The sequence below is a fragment of the Manis pentadactyla genome, chromosome X (assembly GCF_030020395.1).
Source record: "Manis pentadactyla isolate mManPen7 chromosome X, mManPen7.hap1, whole genome shotgun sequence".
In the NCBI taxonomy this organism is placed as follows: domain Eukaryota; kingdom Metazoa; phylum Chordata; class Mammalia; order Pholidota; family Manidae; genus Manis; species Manis pentadactyla.
In genome coordinates this window covers 145,792,163-145,810,255 of record NC_080038.1, presented here as the reverse complement: position 1 = coordinate 145,810,255, position 18,093 = coordinate 145,792,163, and the positions used below count along the sequence as shown (strand labels likewise).

At 56.4% G+C, this 18,093-nt stretch overlaps 1 protein-coding gene across 2 annotated transcripts; it reads right to left on the bottom strand.

Moving 5' to 3' along the window:
- Positions 1–2,624: 2,624 nt before the first annotated feature.
- ABCD1 (ATP binding cassette subfamily D member 1) lies at positions 2,625–17,967 on the bottom strand. Of its 2 annotated transcripts, none has more exons than XM_036887166.2 (10): positions 16,586–17,967; positions 13,543–13,723; positions 10,162–10,304; positions 9,901–10,069; positions 9,259–9,353; positions 7,245–7,390; positions 6,558–6,703; positions 4,136–4,220; positions 3,732–3,857; positions 2,625–3,543 (listed from the first exon to the last, which is right to left on the bottom strand). In XM_036887166.2, the coding sequence occupies exons 1-10, from the start codon at positions 17,483–17,485 to the stop codon at positions 3,336–3,338; spliced, it is 2,199 nt and encodes a 732-aa protein (XP_036743061.2). In that variant the 5' UTR covers positions 17,486–17,967; the 3' UTR covers positions 2,625–3,335. The 2 variants fall into 2 exon arrangements, with proteins under 2 accessions (XP_036743061.2, XP_036743062.2); XM_036887167.2 differs by having other exon boundaries at positions 2,626–3,543; positions 17,183–17,967.
- Positions 17,968–18,093: the final 126 nt, after the last annotated feature.

Sequence of the window (18,093 nt, the reverse complement as noted above, 5' to 3'; positions counted from 1 at the left end):
TATCAAATAGGGTTTGTTGGCAGACCACAGAACCATTCTAGCTATGCAAGTTTTCTTTTTATCAAATGTACATCACAGTGGTTCAACAGTCCCCCTACCCTGCCCACTCCCCTTCCCCTTGGTAACCACTAGTCACTTCTAAGTGTCTATGAGTCTAATGCTCTTTTTTTGTTTTGCTTTGTTTTTATATTCTACAAATAAGTGAAGTCATATGGTATTTGTCATTCTCTGCCTGCCTTATTTTAGAGAGCATAATACCCTCTAGCTCCATCCATGTTGTGGCAAATGGTAGGATCTGTTTTTTTCTTATGGTTGAATAATATTCCATTGTGTATATGTGCCACCTCTTCTTTATCCATTCATCTACTGATGGACACTTAGGTTGCTTCCATATCTTGGCTATTGTAAATAGTGCTGCAATAAACATAGGGGTGCATATGTCTTTTTCAAACTGGGCTGCTGCATTCTTAGGGTAAATTCTTAGGAGTGGAATTCCCGGGTCAAATGGTATTTCTATTTTGAGTTTTTGGAGGAACCTCCATACTGCTTTCCACAATGGTTGAACTAACTTACATTCCCACCAGCAGTGTAGGAGGGTTCCCCTTTCTCCACAACCTCGCCAACATTTGTTGTTGATTGTCTTTTGGATGGTAGCCATCCTTACTGGTGTGAGGTGGTATCTCATTGTGGTTTTAATTTGCATTTCCCTGATGATTAGTGATGTGGAGCATCTTTTCATGTGCCTGTTGGCCATTTGTATTTCTTCTTTGGAGAAGTGTCTGTTTAGGTTCTCCATCCACTTTTTGATTGGGTTATTGGTTTTTTGGGTGTTGAGGCATATGAGTTCTTTATATATTTTGGATATTAACCTTATCAGATGAGGCATTTATGAATATACTCCCCCACAGCTATGTAAGTTTTTTTTTAAGGGATTTGTTATCAGATAGGGATAATGTACACTATCTTGGGAGAACATGGAGCAACTCCCACATCTCCTGGACTCAGGAATGAATCTTAACCTCAAACTTCAGATACAGTGCAGATGCGGTGTTCTCCTGTCCTCCAGGTGAAACCGTAAGCACCCCCTCGCTAGGCTTTCTCCATGTATGTCAACTAGCACCTGCCTCTCTGCTGGCCAATGTCCCCTCAGAGGTCCTCCAGCCTAGAGCTCTAGTCCAAGTTGCAGATTCCTAGTGCCAACCACCTACTCATCGTTTCTGCTGGGGCTTTAGGCCTGGGTCCAGCAAATGGGCACCGGGCAGCACTTTCCCCCTGCCTTGTTCATCCTTTGGAGAAGAGTGCTATCACCCACCTAGCCATTCAAGCCAGAGCCCAGGGGCCACCTTGACTCCTCCCCACCAGTCTGACCCTCACCCATGCCTGTTGATTTTTTTCTAATCTCACTCTGATATGTCTGGGATTTCAGGCCTCAGTGGGTCTTGCCTGGGCTGCTTCAGGTGGTGTGCTCACTCCTGTCTGTCTGTCCATCAATAACCTCTTATCATCTCATCTGTCATCTCTATTATTTATCATCTATCATCAATCAATCAATGTGTTATCTATTTTTGAAGTGAAAATCACATAAAATTAACCCAATTAAAGTGCACAATTCAGTGGCAGTAGATAGTACTGTGAAAATGTTACCTCTACAGTTCCAGAACATTCTCATCACTGCAAAAGGAAACCTTGTACACATTAAGCAGTCACTCTCCATTTACCCCAAACTCAGCCCCTGGCAGCCACTGATCTCTGTAGATTTACCTGTTCCAGACATTTCATATAAATGACATCATGTGGCTTTTTGCATCTTTCATTTTTATAGCTGGATAATATTCCATTGTACAGGTAGAGCACATTTTGTCCATTCAAGTTGATGGACAGGTTGTTTCCCACTTTTTGGCTATCATAAATAGTACTGCTATGAGCATTCATGTGAGTTTTTGATTGAACACATTTTCAGTTCTCTAGGAAGTGCTGGGTTATATGGGAACTCCGAGCCTAGCTTTCCAGGACCCTCCACACTGTTCTCCACAACGGCTGCCCCATTTCCATTCCCACCAGCAGTGGACGAGGGTCAGGCTGTGTGCTTTGCCTCCCTCTGAATCACCCGCCCCACAGCCTGCTTTAAACGTAACTTCACGTTGTTTCCATCCTGCTGCAAACTCCTCAGTGGCACCTTGCTGCCTCTGGAATAAGTCCAGGCTCCTTAGCGTGGCCCCAGCTCCTCCCTTCCCCTGCATTCATTGTCGATACCCTGCAATTTGGTCCTGACTCACCCCTGGGCCTTTGTACAAGTGTTCTTCTTCCTAGAAGGTCTAGAACCACTTCTTCCCCCCTGGCCCCGTTGCCTGGCCGGATCAGGCCTCTCCCTCCTCCAGATCCCCCCATTTCCCACCAGCACCTGGTATCCCCCTGGAGCCCCTCGTGCAGACACTGGCCGTCAGTCCCCTCCTCCCCATCTCAGCATGGCCCCGCGGTTGGCCCAGAGTCCTGTTTGTGCCCAGCCTGTATTTCTGTGAGATGCTGTTGCTGAATGTCGTCTGTGCTGCCAGGTCAGCCAGCCTTGCTGCACCGCCCCGGCTACCTGCCTCCACCAGAGAAGAGGCCGGAGGCAGGACTGTACTTCCCATGGAAAGATTTTATTTAGGGACAGAGGGAGGTTCTCCGGCCGGAGGGCTGAGGGCGCAGAAAGGCACATGGCGGCAGTGGGGTTTCCCTCTCTGGTGGAGGCTGGCATTGCAGACAGCTCCCTCCCTCCTGACCCCTCTTTGGCACTGAGCTGGGCACACTGGTGGCCTCACGCCTGGCAGCCCCAGTGTCCATCTCCCTCTCCAGCTGGCCTGGGGGCCCCCCTCCCTGCCCCCAGTGCTGGCTGGCAGTGTAGGCTGGTGGGGTGATGTGAGGGGCTGGCTCAGAGGCTGGGCCACCCTTGGAAAGGGTGTGGCCTGGGTCCTCTCCCTCGGTGCTAGGGTGTTCACATTGGTAATCGAGATGGCTACAAACAGGAATCTAATAAATTACCTTGTAGAAGAGAGAAGGCTGGGGACTGAAAGGGACAAAGACTACATTCTTATCATCACTCTCTAGGAAATGCTCTTCAGGACAACTGGTAGGGAGACGGGGCACAGACAGGGCCCAGTCTGGCTGTGGGTCCCATCTGGCTGTGGGACAAGAGCCTCAGAGCCTCTCAGGTGGTAGCCATAGGGCATGAAGGCATGCAGGGCAGGCCTGCGCTGGGGCTGGGAGTGGGGCTGGTGGGCAGATGCTCTTTCCTTCATGTGATCCAAAGGTTCAGGGAGGGCTGGGGCCCAAGGGCCAAAAGCCAAGGCCCTCTGTCAGGTGGCAGCACCCTGCAGGCCCCTGGGGCCGTGGCCCAGGATCTGGCAGAGCTCCTGGAGGCGCCGCTGCACCTTCGGGATGCCCGCCAGCTGCTGCTCCAGCCGCTGCTTCTCCTCAGTCAGGCTCAGGCGGGCGGCTGAATCCAGTTTCTCGAACTTCCAGCCGCCCTCCCCATCAAACTGTAGTGAGTGTGTGTGGTACTTCCTGGTCGGAGGGGAACAGGAATGGAGGTACAAAGGCTGTTCAGCAGACGACACTTGCCAGGCCTGCCAGGGCCCCCTGCCCCTCCGATGGCAGCGCTGCCCCCTTCCCAGTCGTCAAGCTCTGAAGGTATCCAATGCAGGAAGGGTGCTCCCTCCCCTCAGGTCTGGGTGGGAAGGGTGGGCACCTACCACAGGGACGGTCGGTGGGTGATGGAAAGCAGGGCGATGCCTGCATCCTTGGCTGCCTGGAAGATCTTGCCTTCCACGTCAATGCTCACGGCGCTCGTACATTCATCCAGGAGGGCATACTTGGGCCTTGGGGGTGGGGGCCGAGTGGGCAAGGTTGTGGACCCTCCTTTGCCGAACCTCTGGCCTGCTTCCCTGACTCCTTCTGGCCTAACCCCTGCTGGGCCCCAAGGCAGGGCCAGGCCTCCTAGTGGTGACCACTTAAGGAAGCTCTATGGAGTGTGTATGCTGAGCAGGCTCCTGAGCTTCCCAACCAGTACCCCCCAGAGCAACCAGGCTGCCACTCTGTCTCCAGCCCTGGCCTAGACAGGACGGGGAGCCCAGCCACTCTGGTCAGCACGGCTCACCTGTGGTAGAACATTCGGGCCATGCCAATCCTTTGCTTCTCACCCCCCGATAGCACGTCCTTCCAGTCACACACGGCTTCCCAACCTGGGCAGGGACAAGGGGGCTCTGTTCAATTCAACAAGGACTGGGCGGTGTTTGCAGGGGGCCCAGGCCCAGTGGGCATGGAGGGAGGGCCTGGGGTTGCTCAGGAAAGGCAGGGGGATAAGCAAGAGTGAAGACGGTCGGCTGCTTAGTGTGCGTGACTCTGTCTTTAGGAGATACTTCCATAGTCAAAAACGAATTGCGACCACAAGTCTGTACCCCCTGAGAAAAGACAGGTGGAGTCATGACTCCCAGGACCACCATAGCGGTGACTGCACTTGGTCTTTGCAGGTGCGATCAAGTTAAAGTGGCGTTAGTTGGGTGGGCTGTGACCCAGTATGAAGGACATACTTATCAAAAGGGGAAGCCAGGACACAGGCAGGTGCAGAGGGCAGGTGATGTGAAGACACAGAGAACACGGCCATCCACCAGCCAAGGAGAGGCCTGGACCGCGCCCTTCCCTCCTGGTCCTCCGAAGGCACTAACCCCGCCCACACCCTGATCCTGGACTTCTGGCCTCGGGACTGGGACACGTGCATTTCTGCTGTTCGAGCTGCCCAGCCTGTGGTGCCTCCTTACAGCAGCCCCAGCAGATCCACACAGGACCTAACAGTGTTAACAGAGCCCAGCCAACACTTCCATCCTTGGGCAGCAGATGGTCATGGCTGAGGCCCCCTGCTGGCTGGACTGGTCTCTCCAGGAGGCTTCTCACCAGCAGGCACCAGGCCTTTGTGTCAGTGCCTCATGCCAGCACCTTGGCAAGGCTCAGATGGGCTGCCTGGATGAGCAGAAATGGCGCCTTGCCTGTCACCTCCTCTCTGCCTTCCCATGGGACTAAAAATTTTGGCAGGGCATGTGGCCACGCACAAAAAAAGCCCACACCCTCTGGCTGGCCTTGAGGTGAGGTGTGACCATGTGACTGAATTCTGGTCAATGGGGTATAAGTGTAACTGTTATGTAGCAGCTTCTGGAACTTTCCTAAGCCAGATGGTGCACACCCTTTGCCCCACTCTCCCCCTACTTCCTTCATCCTATGGCCTGGGATGTGATGTGATTGCTGAAGCAGCCATCTTGGGACTATGAGGTGACTGGCGGACAGAGGCCACACATAGCAGAGAAAGCAGGGGGCCTTCAGAGAGCAGGACTGCACCCACCACCCGTGGCCTGCCTTCCTCAGAATTTTTATGTCACAGTAAGAAAAACTGGTGAATGATTACACAGTAAGATAGACTGTTGTGGGGTTGGTTCTGTTACAGCTGAACTCAATGCCAGGGGGTGGAGATGGTTGGCCTCAGGGGCCCTGGGCACTTGGTGCCATGGAGGGGAGTAGAAGGGTGCACTCTGAGGCTGAGGGTGGCCAGGGGCAAGCTGGGGGTGAAGCTCCAGAATGACCATGGCAAGTAGGTGGGCCCAGGAGGGTCTGCCACTGAATCCAGCACCTGCGGCCCCTTTCTGATGCAGGTGACAGCACCTGGGGAGAAACCTCGTGGACCACCTGCCATTTCCTGAAATCCCCCTATGGCTCCTCATAGGAGATGTTTCATTTAATGCTGGCACTGAGGAAGGAAGTGGTATCCAACCCCTTTTACAGATGCAGAGCATCTCAAGAGGTGAGGTCTTTGCTTTAGCCAAGTTCCCTCCACAGGGCCTAAGCAGGAAGTGGAACCCTGCTGCTCAGATTTCAGCAGGAAAATCTGAGTCCCGCCCTGCCCTTGGTCCCTCCCTGCAGTAGGCCCGCCCTCTCCCCCTTCCCTCCAGGCGGGCGCAGCGGGCACTTGCAGGCAAATCTGATCAGCCTCGGACCACCACTTTCTCTTGCCACCAGCCAGTCCCTCCCTCCTTCCGTCTCCTTCCCAGGCGCAAGCCAGAAACGCACGCACTCCTTCTGCCTCTGCCTCTGCCTCTGCCCCGGCCCTCCGCACAGGCACCCTGCACTCACTGCCCGCCCCCAGCGGCCCCGCCCATGCCCACTGTCTGTCCTCTTGCTGAAATGTGCAACTGACCTGTCACGTCCCTGCCTGCAGCCTTCCAAGGGCTCCCTGCCTGGCTCTCAGGGCACTCCAGCGCCTGAGTCCCAGAGCCCAGGGAGGGCTCCCTGGTTCCTAATGGTGAGCACTCCCATGAACACCCCTGCCACACCTGGCCTCCCTTCCCTAGTGCACTCAGGTCACCTGGTCCTCACTGGGAGGCAGGGCTCTCTGGGGCACCTGGCACTGTGGACTCCTGGACAGGGGGTACTCTTCATCCCTGGGGGGCCAAGAGGGAAGCAGGGGCAGGAGAGGCAGCAGGTTCCCTGGGCTGAGTCCTGGGACAAAGGGCCGCCAACTGGCCGGCTCCTACCTCCTTCCCGCTGCAGGATGTGGTTAAGGTGCACAATGTCCAGAATGGCTTCCAGGTGCTGCTCCGAATAGCCCTTCCTTCGCATGTCGTCCACAGAGTCCGGGTAGATCACTTGGTCACGCAAGGAGCCCACGGACATGTAGGGCCTGTGGGAAGGCCACGTGCCATTGAGGGAAGGGCAAGCCCCGCTGCCGGTGCCCTATGCCTGAGTGGGCTCTGTCTGGGTCCTGGCTGCTGGAGACCCATCATAGGCACACCAGGCAGTGCTCACACCCGCCCCCATGCGTGCACACCACGTACTGAGCACACGGGCACACATGCATACCTCACAGCACCCTTGCGCACATGCTCACACATACCTACACACCCATGCATGTACACACGTGCATGGACACATGCCACAACCACTCCTTCCTCCCACCCCTGGCGTGCACACATCCCTCTTGTACACACGCCACACAGTTATGAAACTGCCAGGTGAGCAGGGTGGGGTGGGGTGGCAGGTGGAGGCACCCCAACCCCTCGACTCTGAGGACAGCATCTTGTCCTCTCCTGAAGTCCCAAACTCTGCCCTCCCCTGGTTGTTAGATCCCCCAGCTGGGACGGGGCAGGGGTAGAGCAGGGGGCCTGGTTCTTTCCCTCACAGCCCTGGCCTGCTGGGCAGGTGCCCTGATGGCCTGTACTCACCTCTGAGGGATGTAGAACATGCGCTGGGGTGGGGGCTTGTATAGCACACCACCGTAAGTGGGCCAGAGCCCGCCAAGGATCCGGAACAGAGAACTCTTGCCGCAGCCATTGGGGCCCGTGATGAGCAGGTGCATGCCTTCTTCTACCTGTGGGGCCGGCAGCTGTGGGGCCCGGGCCTGGGGGGCAGAGCCTCCCTCCTCTCACCTGGGCCTGCACCCAGGTACATGCTGAGGCCTGCGGCGAGGCCATTCGCACTCTCCTGGTTAAGGGATGGCACGGCCTGGGGCATAAGGTCCAGCGTCCAGAGCCCTAACTTAACTCCTGTTTGGGGCCCCTGCCTATCCTCTAGAGCCCCAATACGTGCCAGAGAACATGGGACCAGCACAAGAAAAGCCTATGCTGCCACGGCCAAATGAATGGCTGCTTGCCCCAGGAAGTCAGTGCCAACCCTCCATCCCATGCCACCCACTTCACTGGGAGTCCAAGCCTGCTGGCCTCTCTGGCACAGTCGCTTTTCCATAGGAACTGCCCCAGGAAAGGCACTCACTGTCTTCGGGGCCTTAGCTGGATAGTACAAACCCCCGAAGTCTGGTCACTTCCCCACTCCCCACAGCCCTCTCATTGCCTCTACGGGTGCCAGCAGGCCATGGAAATGCTGCTGGGATTCCTGGGCTCAGCGTCAGGGGCCTCAGGCTTCCTAGTTAGCTGATCACATGATGCCCAGCTGCTGGAGGGAAAAGGCTGGCCTGAGCTTGGAGTCAGTGTGCTGGAAGGAGGGGGTCAGAAGGCAGGGAGACCGCCATCCTCAGGGGGTGGGGGAGAATATGGGGCATGGAATCCAGACACTTGGGGCACAGCTTCTGCACTCCTAACCCACCAGCACCATGCTAAGGACACCTGTCTCACTGTGTGACATGACAGCAACGCTACTGTTCTCCCAGCTTCCCTCGGTCAGTGCTATGGGCTGACCTGTGCCCCCAGGGTCACATGCTGGAGCCCTAACCCCCGGACCACAGAGTTTCATCTTATTTGGAAATAGAGGTTTTGCAGATGCAATTAGTTACATTTAGATGAGGTCGTCCTGGAGTGGGCTGGGCCCCTAATCCAATATGACTGGTGTTCTTATGAAAAGGGGACGTTTGGACCCGGACATGTACACAAGGAGAATGCCCAGTGAAGATGAAGGCAGAGATCAAAGCAAAGCTTCTAGGAGCCAAGGGACGCCAACAGTGGCCAGCAATGCACAAGAAGCTGGGGAATGCCTGGGACAGATTGCCCCTTAGCACCCTCAGAAGGCACCCTGATCAGGACTTGTGGGACAGACACGTCTGTTTGAGTCCTTTGCTTTGTGGTCCTTTAGGGCTCGGCCTGATTTACCTCTGGTTCCCAGGGCCCAGTCCCTGGAGTTCAGGGAATACTGGCTGGCTGAATGAATGAATGAATGACTCTCACTTCTTCCCCTGCCATCCTATCCCCAGGTCTCCCGTTTACCCCATCCCTTCCTGACCCTGTCCAAAGCCCTGGCTGGAGGTATAAGTGGCTGTCGGATGTTGGCCACCAGGACTTCCTCTCCCCAGAGTCTGTGTAGTGGCTGAGAGCCCTCCCAGTGGGCCAGGCTGTACCCAGCACCCACACCTGCACTGGGGACTTCTCAGCGGAGGAGCCCTAAGCCCAGGTGAGTGGAGCTAAGCCAGAGGTCCCAAGGCCTGGGCTTCCTGGAAACTTTAAGGCCAGGAACCCGTGGGTGACCCTTGGCCAACCCTGCTAATCACTAGTCTTTTATCAGCTCTGACTCCACTGCCCCAGGACTAACAGTCAGTGACACGTTGGTCTTTCACCTTGACCTTAGGTCACCTGCCACACAGATCTGGGGACAACAGCTAATAACCACATAGGAGGGCTGAAGCTTGCCGATACAGCAGGCCAGGCCCTGGGCCCCACGGCTCAGTCCAGCTCAGGCCAGCCCACCCTGCACTTCTGTGTCAGGTGTCCCTCCCTGGCCCACTCAACCTACCCTGATATTGAGGCTGGCCACCACCACCTCTCCTGTGGGCGTGATGATGGGGATGTTCTCACAAACAATCCCCTGCTCCACATCCACTACTTGGCCTGGAGAGAGAAGGCAAGAAGGAAGGGAGGGAGCAGCGGCCGTCCCTCTGCCTTCTGGTGAGTTCTGCACGTCCTCCCACCCCCAAGAGCATGTCACTGTGTGGTCTGGGGCCACCTGGGAGTATAGCAGGTCTTCCTACAAGATGACTCCCCATCAGCGTCTGCTGCTATGCTCTGGCTGCAGAGGGGCAAAACTGTTTCTCTGGCCTCTGGAACCTGAGGCATGTAGTCCACTCCTGCTCTGAGGCCCTCCACTCCTGGCACCACCTCGATGGCCGCTCAGACACTAGGGCCCCTCTCCCACAGCACCCCGGCCCCATCTGTAGCCTTGCCCTTCCTCCTGCTGCCCACATGGGCAAGTTAGCCCCTCCACCCAGGGGTCACAGTCCCCTCTTTGGCAAAGAGAACTCCCAGCCAGAACACTGGAAGGACCTGGGTGAGTGAGTGAGGAGTTGGACAGCAGTGACTCTCTGGGAGGGAAGGCTGGGGGAGTCCCAATCCCCCAGGGAGCTCTCACTGGGGCCCAGCTCGAAGACCTTGCCCTTACCTCGGACCTGCAAGGGCCCCTCCAGATGGACACCAGACCTCACCGTGGCCCCAGAGCCCACTGGAGCATCCTCTGGCTCCCCAGACCTCTTGAAATGGCAGTGCTGGACATCTTCAAATACCTGGAACATCTCGTGTACCCGGGCTGTGTACCCAGCCAGCTCTGTCACCTGTGGGGAGGGTGGTCCTGGCTCAGCCCCTGCCAGCTAGGGGTGAGCTGGGGGTGGTCTGGCAGGGGCGGGGGCCAGACGAGGGGCCACACCTCCTTGTAGGATGACATGATCCGCTCAATGGCGTCTGCAGCAGCCGTGAGGAGATTGCGGGCAATGGTGAAGGCTTCCGTGCGCTCGCTCACCAGCTCCTCCTCCCGCATCTCCAGCGCTGCCTTCTTCACTGCCTCAGAATCTGCAGGTGGACACAGTGCAAAATCACAGCTGACCGACTGTGGGAAAGACACGTTTCTCTAGCAAATGGCACTGGGTACACATACAACAGAATGGCCCCTACGTCCCATCACACACACACACTAACTCAAAGTGGCACGCTGGCTGCATAGAAGAGCTAAGACTGCAAAACTCTTAGAAGAAAGCTGGGGTGAATTTTTGTGACCTGGGATTAGGTATGGCTCCTTAATATGACACCAAAAGCACAGGCAACAAAAGGAAACCAGATAAACGAGCTTCATTAAAATTAAAAACCTGGGCACACCAAAAGAAACCATTGAGAAAGTAAAAGGACAACCTACAACCTGGGAGAAAATGTCTGCAAATCATGTATCTAATAAGCATTTGATATCCGGAATATAAAGAACTTACCCAATTCAATAGCAAAGACATAAACAACCCAGTGAAACAATGGGCAAAGGATCCGAATAGACATTTCTATTGGATATCTGAGATCTACAAATGGCCAATAAGTATATGAAAAGATATTCACTGTTATTAGTCACCTGAGAAATACAAATCAAAATCTCAATGAGATCCCATGAGGATAGCTATAATTAAAAAGAGATAATAATGAGTATTGGTGAGGAAGTGGAGAAAGTGGAGCCCCATACACTGCTGGGGGGAACATAAAGTTGGCAGCCACTGTGGAGAGCAGGCTGGCAGTCCCTCAAGAAGCTAAACAGAGAGTTAACATAGGAGCCGGCAATTCTACTCCCAGGTATATAGCTAAGAGAAACAAAAGTATGTGCCCATGTAAACACTTGCACACAGGTGATCATAATAGCCAAAAGGTGGAAACAACCTGAATGCCCATCGCCAGATGAATGGACAAAGAAATTGTGGTACATATATACACTGGAATAGTATTCAACGTTAAAAAAGAATGCAGTACTGACTCATCAAGGTTCAAAGTGGTGGCGCCTTGAAAATATGCTGAGCGAAAGCAGCCAGACACAAAAGGCCACATATTGTGTGATTCCATTTTTATGAAATGGCAAATCCATAGCAACAGAAAGATCAGTGGGTGCCCAGGGCTGGGGGCTGGGGCAGGGAGTGACTGCTAATGGTCTGAGTTTCTCTCTGGTTGATGACAGTGTTCTGGACTTACATCATGGTAACAGTTGCACAACCTTGTGACTATATTAAAACCACTGAATCGTGCACTTTAAAAGCTGAATTGGACAGTACGTCAATCACACCTCCTACCTCAGATAATATAATAAACCAGTAGGCATTTAAAGGCTTGCTTTCTTGACACCAGCAGCTCCTTCCCCCTAAACTGCCCCTGAGCCGTGCCCTGCATCATTGACGGCATCCCCTTTCTGGGCTACACCTGCACCTCACCATCCAATAGCCAGAGCTATTGCACCCCCAAACCTCTCAAACATGACTATCCCCTTTCAGACCTCCAGTGCTACCCCCATTTCTCCTTCCCTTCCCGCCTTGATGCCATTAGTCTGTGTTTCCTCTCTCCAGTCAGTGAGAATGGCCATGCTCAACACCTCTGTTTCTACCAGGGAGCTTGCTCCTGTCTTGACTGGCTTTTCTGTCTCCATCTAGACCCCATGGTTGCTCATTTCAACCCTCCCTTGTCAATGGTCTCAATTGTCTTGACCTTTGGAGTCCCCAGAAGGGCAGGGCTTTTACACAAGGAATGTTCTGGAAATGCCAGTGGGGACTCTGAGGATCCTGGGTTGTGGGCGGCTCAGGGCTCCTGGGCGCTGCAGTGGGGGGTAGGAAGGCTCTGTGAAGAACCCAAGGGTTCTATCCAGGGGCACATGTCCATCCCAGGTGGGAGCCTCTGGGATGTGATGGGGGTGTGGGAGGGGGTTGGGGGTGGAGGGGCAGGAAGCTGGCTCAGGGCAGACGGCACAGAGCAGTGTGGGGTGCGGTGTGGAGTGGGAAAGGGCCACAAGGACTGGCTAGAGTGCCTTGGACAGCCTTTGAGGCCTGGCTCCAAATTCCAGGGAACCAGGTCAGGGATGCAGGGATGTGAATCCTGACTGTCTGAGGTCCTGGGCCTTCCTTCCCATTGTGCCCCCAGGGACGTGGCCCTCCTCCCTGAATCTCCCAAGAGCTAGACAGCGACTGAGCTTCAAGGGTAAGAGTCTGCAGGAGCCCAAGGCATCCTGGCAATACCTGGCACCTCCTTAGAGACAAAACTAACCGGTCTCTTCAGGTTCCTTTGGAGCCTTGAGTGGCTAAGACCAGAGCCCTGGAGCAGGACAGGACAGCAGGCAGCTGGATCCTCCTGCCTTACAGCACCAGCTTTGCACCAGAAAGGCAAATGTATCTAAATCTTCCCCAGCTGCTAAGTGCCTGCCTCTTCCCACCAGCTGCCAGCACCCTCAGCCTCCTTGAAACATCTGAAAGCCCTCACTAGCCACCAAGCACTGGGGACACAGCAAGGAGGAAACAGAGACGATGGAGTACTGTCAACGGGCTGAGAGAAAATAACTGTCTGCCTCGACTCCCCCACCCAACTAAACTTTAGTTTGGGAAAAAAGGTAAAAGGAAGACCTTTCAGACAACAAAATCATCTCAAAGTTGCCATGATGAAAGCCCTGCAGAAGAACTGAGGGGGGTCCGGCCGGTGGGTGAGGGCTGCTGAGGAAAGCCACCAGCGAACATGACTACAGCCAGCCAGGGGGCTGCACTTGACACTGGTCCTCCAGTTAGGAGCAGCTATTGACTGATCAAGACTATTCTCAAGTAAGTGTGAAATCTAAGAGACTGCTAACAGAATGAAGATGCTGTAAACGAGTGGAAGAACAAAATGGGAATCCTTAAGCCCCATCACTGCAGTGTGTCTACCCGCTCCCTCTCGCGGCCCTAGGGCGGAGGACCCCACTGTCTGCAGGCTGCAAGAGCTGCGTGGGGCACGGGAAACCCAAGACCCTGTCCTCTCCCTCCAAGTCACAGCTGGGCAGAGGACAGGGACAGGTGGGCAAGGGTGCACGCACCCGGGAAGGGGATATAGGGCATTCCTGACTTGTAGTCCCCAGGCTCAGCTGAGCAGAACCAAGGAGTGTGAGACACTGCAAAGGGGAGACCACGCAGGGCAGAAGGCAACCAGGAGCTAGGGGGATTGTGACCTCTGGTGACATTCTGGACCCAGCAGAGGTGGCAGGTGGGCTGGTTGAGCACCCAGTGGTCCAGGAGGACAGGGTCTCCTGCCCCTGCCCCCTGGCTCTCACCTGACTCTGAGTAGCCTGTGGCGGTGATTATGGGGACGGCCACCATGAGCAGGCCCGAGGCGCTCCATACATACTTCATGAGGAACTGCTCCAGCATGATGTACCACAGGCGCTCCAGCAGGATGAGATTGATCTGGGAGGCCAGGTCCTGGTAGGAGTGCTGCAGCAGGGCCAATTCCACCTGCAGGGGGGCGGGCGTGACAGAGAGACCGACAGGCCTCAGGATAACTACCCTTGGGCAACAGCCAGGGTCCCCAGCAAGGCGCACCATTTGATGGCATGATAAGGGGTGCAGAGCTAGGGGTTACTACCTGGCCATATTGACAGTGGCCAGTTCTCCAACTCGGGACGGGGGTGCTGTGGACTGTCTGATGTCACAGTACCAAGGTAGAGCATCAGCGAAGAAGGGAAGCATCCCTCCACCTTCCAAGCCCATTCCCATCCCCTTTCCACTACCCTTCTACCACGCCCCTCTCTACCCTGTGCAGCTTTTGGACATGGGCCAAGGGCAACCACCTTGCCCACTTCTTTGGGCAACTGCTGGGGGCTACCCTGAACTAAGCAGAGGGCAGCACAGGAAACTAAAAGGCTCTACTTGGTTTTGAAGAACATGGTTCAACAGTGTCTACCTACTTAGGACCTGCCTGCTCCTACCTTCCCACAGTTCCTCTGGGTAACAAACTTGGACCACCTGCTCCCACCCAAACCTGGAGTGCCCACTTCCGGGCCAGGCCCCACAGACCTTGCCCCTGATGGTCAGCCATGCACCTTGGCCCAGTTGATGACTCAAGCCTACCAGCTCAACAGTGGGGTGTGCCTCCTCTCCCCATTACTGCACTGGCCACCACCTGCCATCTCAGGATGGCGACTGTGGGAAAGGGAGGTGTCAGGAAGTGGTCATGGCAAGGTGACCACTGGGTCATGGATTTCTTGGGTCAGTGTAGGGGTGAGTGCCCCAGCCCTGCCTTCCCACCCCTGACTTAAGACAACTGCCCAGCTTGGCACTGTTCCCTTTGCTACATGCTCTTACACCTGACTTTCCATTTGATTCTCAGCATATGCATGTGTACTCTATGTCCACTTGTACAGCAGGACACTGAAGCCCAGAGAGGCAAAGTGGTCTGCCCAAGCTCACACAGCCTGAACGTGGAAGAAGTGTGCAATTTGGACCATACCGGCAGAGCCACTAGGCAAACCAGATTCTTGCAAATGATGCTTTGCCTCATTAACAAACATTTACCTTGTTCTCAGGCAAAAAGGGGGCTGTGTGCGTGTGTGTGTGAGTGCATGTGTCTAAATCAGCCTCTGAACTGAAATCTCAGTAAGAATACCCTCTTGTCTGCCCTCCAGCCAGTCACTTCTGCCCTGACCTGTTGACTGAGCCTGGGCCGGTGTCCATGGGGACATCAGCCAATGGGACTGGGATGAGCCACACATCTACCTGCAAAATAAGGGCAATCAACCCACGCATGGAGGACTGCCACCCGACTCAGCTTTCTAGCCCTTTGGCCAAGGCCTAGAGAGGCTGTGGATGCACACTGGGGTCCTCCCACCCTCGGCTGTGGATCCTCCTGGCAAGCGTGCAATTTCCTGACTCTAGCCCAGAGTAAGCCCTTCAAAGAGCCAGTGATCTCCCTCCTGCTGCCACATCCAGGTCTCCTACATTGCTTGGCTTTGCCTCAAGCCCAGTCCCCGGTCCTTAAGTGAGCACGCCTCTTCTGAGCACCCTGGCAATCCAGGCTCGTGCTGGGAACTGGCAGCAGTGCCAGCCGAGGCTGACAATGTCGCTGTGGGTAACCTGCCAAGCGCCTCGCCCAAGGCCACTGCTGCCTGCCAAAGCCCTGCGGCTTGTCGTGCGGGAGAGGAGAAGGGGCTGCGGCTGCAGACTAAGCACTTTTCTAATCTGAAGCCTAGCCCACGCCAGGATGCCCCTTCTCTGCAGTTTAGAGAGAGCCTTTTTTAAATATCAGGGACAAGCCTGCCACTCCACCCACCGTGCAGCCAATGAGACAAGGTCCAGAGACAAGAGGCCACCTGACCCAGGGAGGATACACAGGCCTTCAGGAGGTGGATGCCATTGCACCCCTCCCTGGAGAAGCACTCAACCGAAACGAGTCACAGAGAGCAGGGCTAGAGGCCGCTGCAACCCCAGGCAGAAGAAAGGGAGGGGCCAAGGCGAGATCAAGGGAGCATTGGCCTGGAGTAACCTTTCCTAGCACCAGGCTCCCAGCCTCAGCCCTGGGCCTGGCCCCAGCCAGCTAGCTAGCCTCCCAGTCTCCCTGCCTGCCTGCCTCACTGCCTGCTTGCTGGGGAGCTGTGTGTGGGACCCAAGAGGAAGGGCGGCCACACTGGGGGCAGGGTGGCCGCCTGGCGGGCAGGAAGTGCATCCCGCTGGCAGCCCCCGCCCAGGCATTCCTGGCCTGGGGCCTGGGGAGGTGGCTAAGCCTGCGGGCCAGGTTGGCCCGCAGGCTTAGGTGGGAGAGGCCTTCATCCAAAAGGCTAAGTGACCCGCTGCTGTGGCCACCACGCTGGGTGCTGCTTGTTAACCTCCGCTTGGGTTGAGTCATGTCCATAATGCCAGGCCACCTGGCCAGCCAGCTCAGAGGACGCTGGCCTTCAAAGGGTCCCGGGGGCCCAGGCAGCCAGCTGTGTCTCACTGTCCCTAATCCCAGATGGCAGGAGCCTTCTCCCACCTGGCTGCAGTAATGGGGCGAGCCTGGAGTTCTAGTGTGTCAAGCCACCAGGACGTGCAGCTCCAAGGCCAGGACAACCTCACCAAGGAGAGGAAGCAGAAGTGGCCTACAGCACACAAGCAGCCAGCTCAGGGCAGCCCCCGCCCGGCCTTGCTGCTTCTCCATTCCGGAGCCTCAGTGTGGGCTGCCCAAGGTCTTGGCCGTCTCCAGCCTCCCTCTCCTCTGGCTTGTCCACACCTCTGGCATCAGCCCCAAAGAGCCCTGGACTCCCCTGCCACCTTCACTGCTGCCTGCCCCTGACCTCCCAGCCACACGCTTTCCTCCTTGCCCAGCACTCCAACCTGCCCCACCTCGTGGCCCCCATAGAAGGCAATCTCCTCTGAGTTGGCCACCACACGCGAGTGCATGTAGCGCAGCTCCCCTTTCCGTCGTGCCTCCTCTGCCACCAGCTCCCCAAACTTGGGCGAGAAGGCTCGCAGCACGTTGGCTGTAAGGAACACGACGAGGCCAGCAATGGCTGATGGCCAGGCTGTGCCAGCCCCGCGAGAGCGTGCTGCTCGAAGCAGAGTGTAGGCAGTCACAGCCACGTCCAGGAGTGGCTTAGTCAGGTTGGAGTAGAGGTGTGCCACAGAGGCAGCAAAGGCCACCAAATCCTCTGTCAGGGACTGGTCAGGATTGCGAAGCCGCCCGTCCATGTTGCTGACTCTGTAGTAAGTCTGCTGGGAGAAGTAGAGGCTGTAGGCATGGGACACTAGACGGCTGCGGAAAGACAGAGCCAGCTGGCCCTCTAGGTACCGGATGGCACTGTTGATGAAAGTGGCAGGGAGGGCAATGAGGAGCCACTGCAGGAGCTGCCAGCCAAAGGCCCGAGGGTCCCTGCGCACGATGCAGCGGGCCAGCCGTCCATCCAGGCGGGCCACATATACTGACAAGAAAGTCCTGCTCACCAGGGTAGTTGAGTGCAGCGCCAGCAGGCCAGTCTCCCGGCACAAGATCCTGGGGAAAAGCAGCCGCAGGAGCCACAAGAGCCTCTGCAAGAACACCTGGTTCACACCGGCCTTGACCACTGTGGCCCCGGAGACCCCCTGCGTGGACTCCCCTGCTGGCCCCTGAGGGCCCCCGGCTGGAGTCAGGCATTGCCGCACCAGGGGGTAGATTTTGTGAACTCCGTAGGCCGCAAGTGCCAGGACCACAGCTGAGCGCTTCAGAGTGGTCACCCTCGAGGGCCGGGGGGTGGAAAGCACCGGCATGTCACCTGGGCTGGACGCACAGGGTTGGGACTGGTTGCCTGAGGCAGGAATCGAGGCAGGTGGCTGGAAGGGTTGTTGCTCTAACCCCGGGCTCGTAGTCTAGGCAACTGGAAACCTTTCAGTGGTCCCTGAATCTGCGGCTTTAGGCCACCGGGGCGGTGCTGGGGCCCCTGGCGCGGTGGGCTCAGGGCCCTCCAGGGTAGCGGGTCGCGGTCTCTTCAGGAAGCCGAGGTAGAGGAACTTGTCAGTCTCCTAGCCTCTGGGGTCAGAGCCTCGAGAGCTCTCGGGCGGAGAGGGCGTCTCCTCCTTTCCACCTCCTCCTCCTTCCCTGGTGGCGCCCCTCCCCGGGGCTCCAGGATCCTCCGTCCGCTCCACCGCCCAGCCGAAGCAACAGTGACTCCGCCTCTCGCCCAGAATCCCCACCCACCCACTCCTCCGCAGGGGCGAGTCGGGGGAAGGGGAGGAGGCAGACAAGGGAAGGAGGAGCCCGGACGCGGGGAGCCCCGCCCCGTTGTCGCCCCACGGCTGGGCTCCGCTCCCTCCCCAGACCACAGAGACGTGGGATGACCGCGCGGTTTAGAGAAGCGGCCCCTGTCCTTCCCGCTAAA

Bases quoted from the DNA above. Each gene is read 5' to 3' on its own strand.
- ABCD1 (XM_036887166.2), bottom strand. From the start codon at position 17,485: ATGCCGGTGCTTTCCACCCCCCGGCCCTCGAGGGTGACCACTCTGAAG. The intron at 10,070-10,161 runs GTGTGGCCCCTC...CCCTCCCCACAG, and splicing joins TCATGTCATCCTACAAGGAG to GTGACAGAGCTGGCTGGGTA. The intron at 3,858-4,135 runs GTGAGCCGTGCT...CCCACCCCCAAG, and splicing joins GCCCGAATGTTCTACCACAG to GCCCAAGTATGCCCTCCTGG.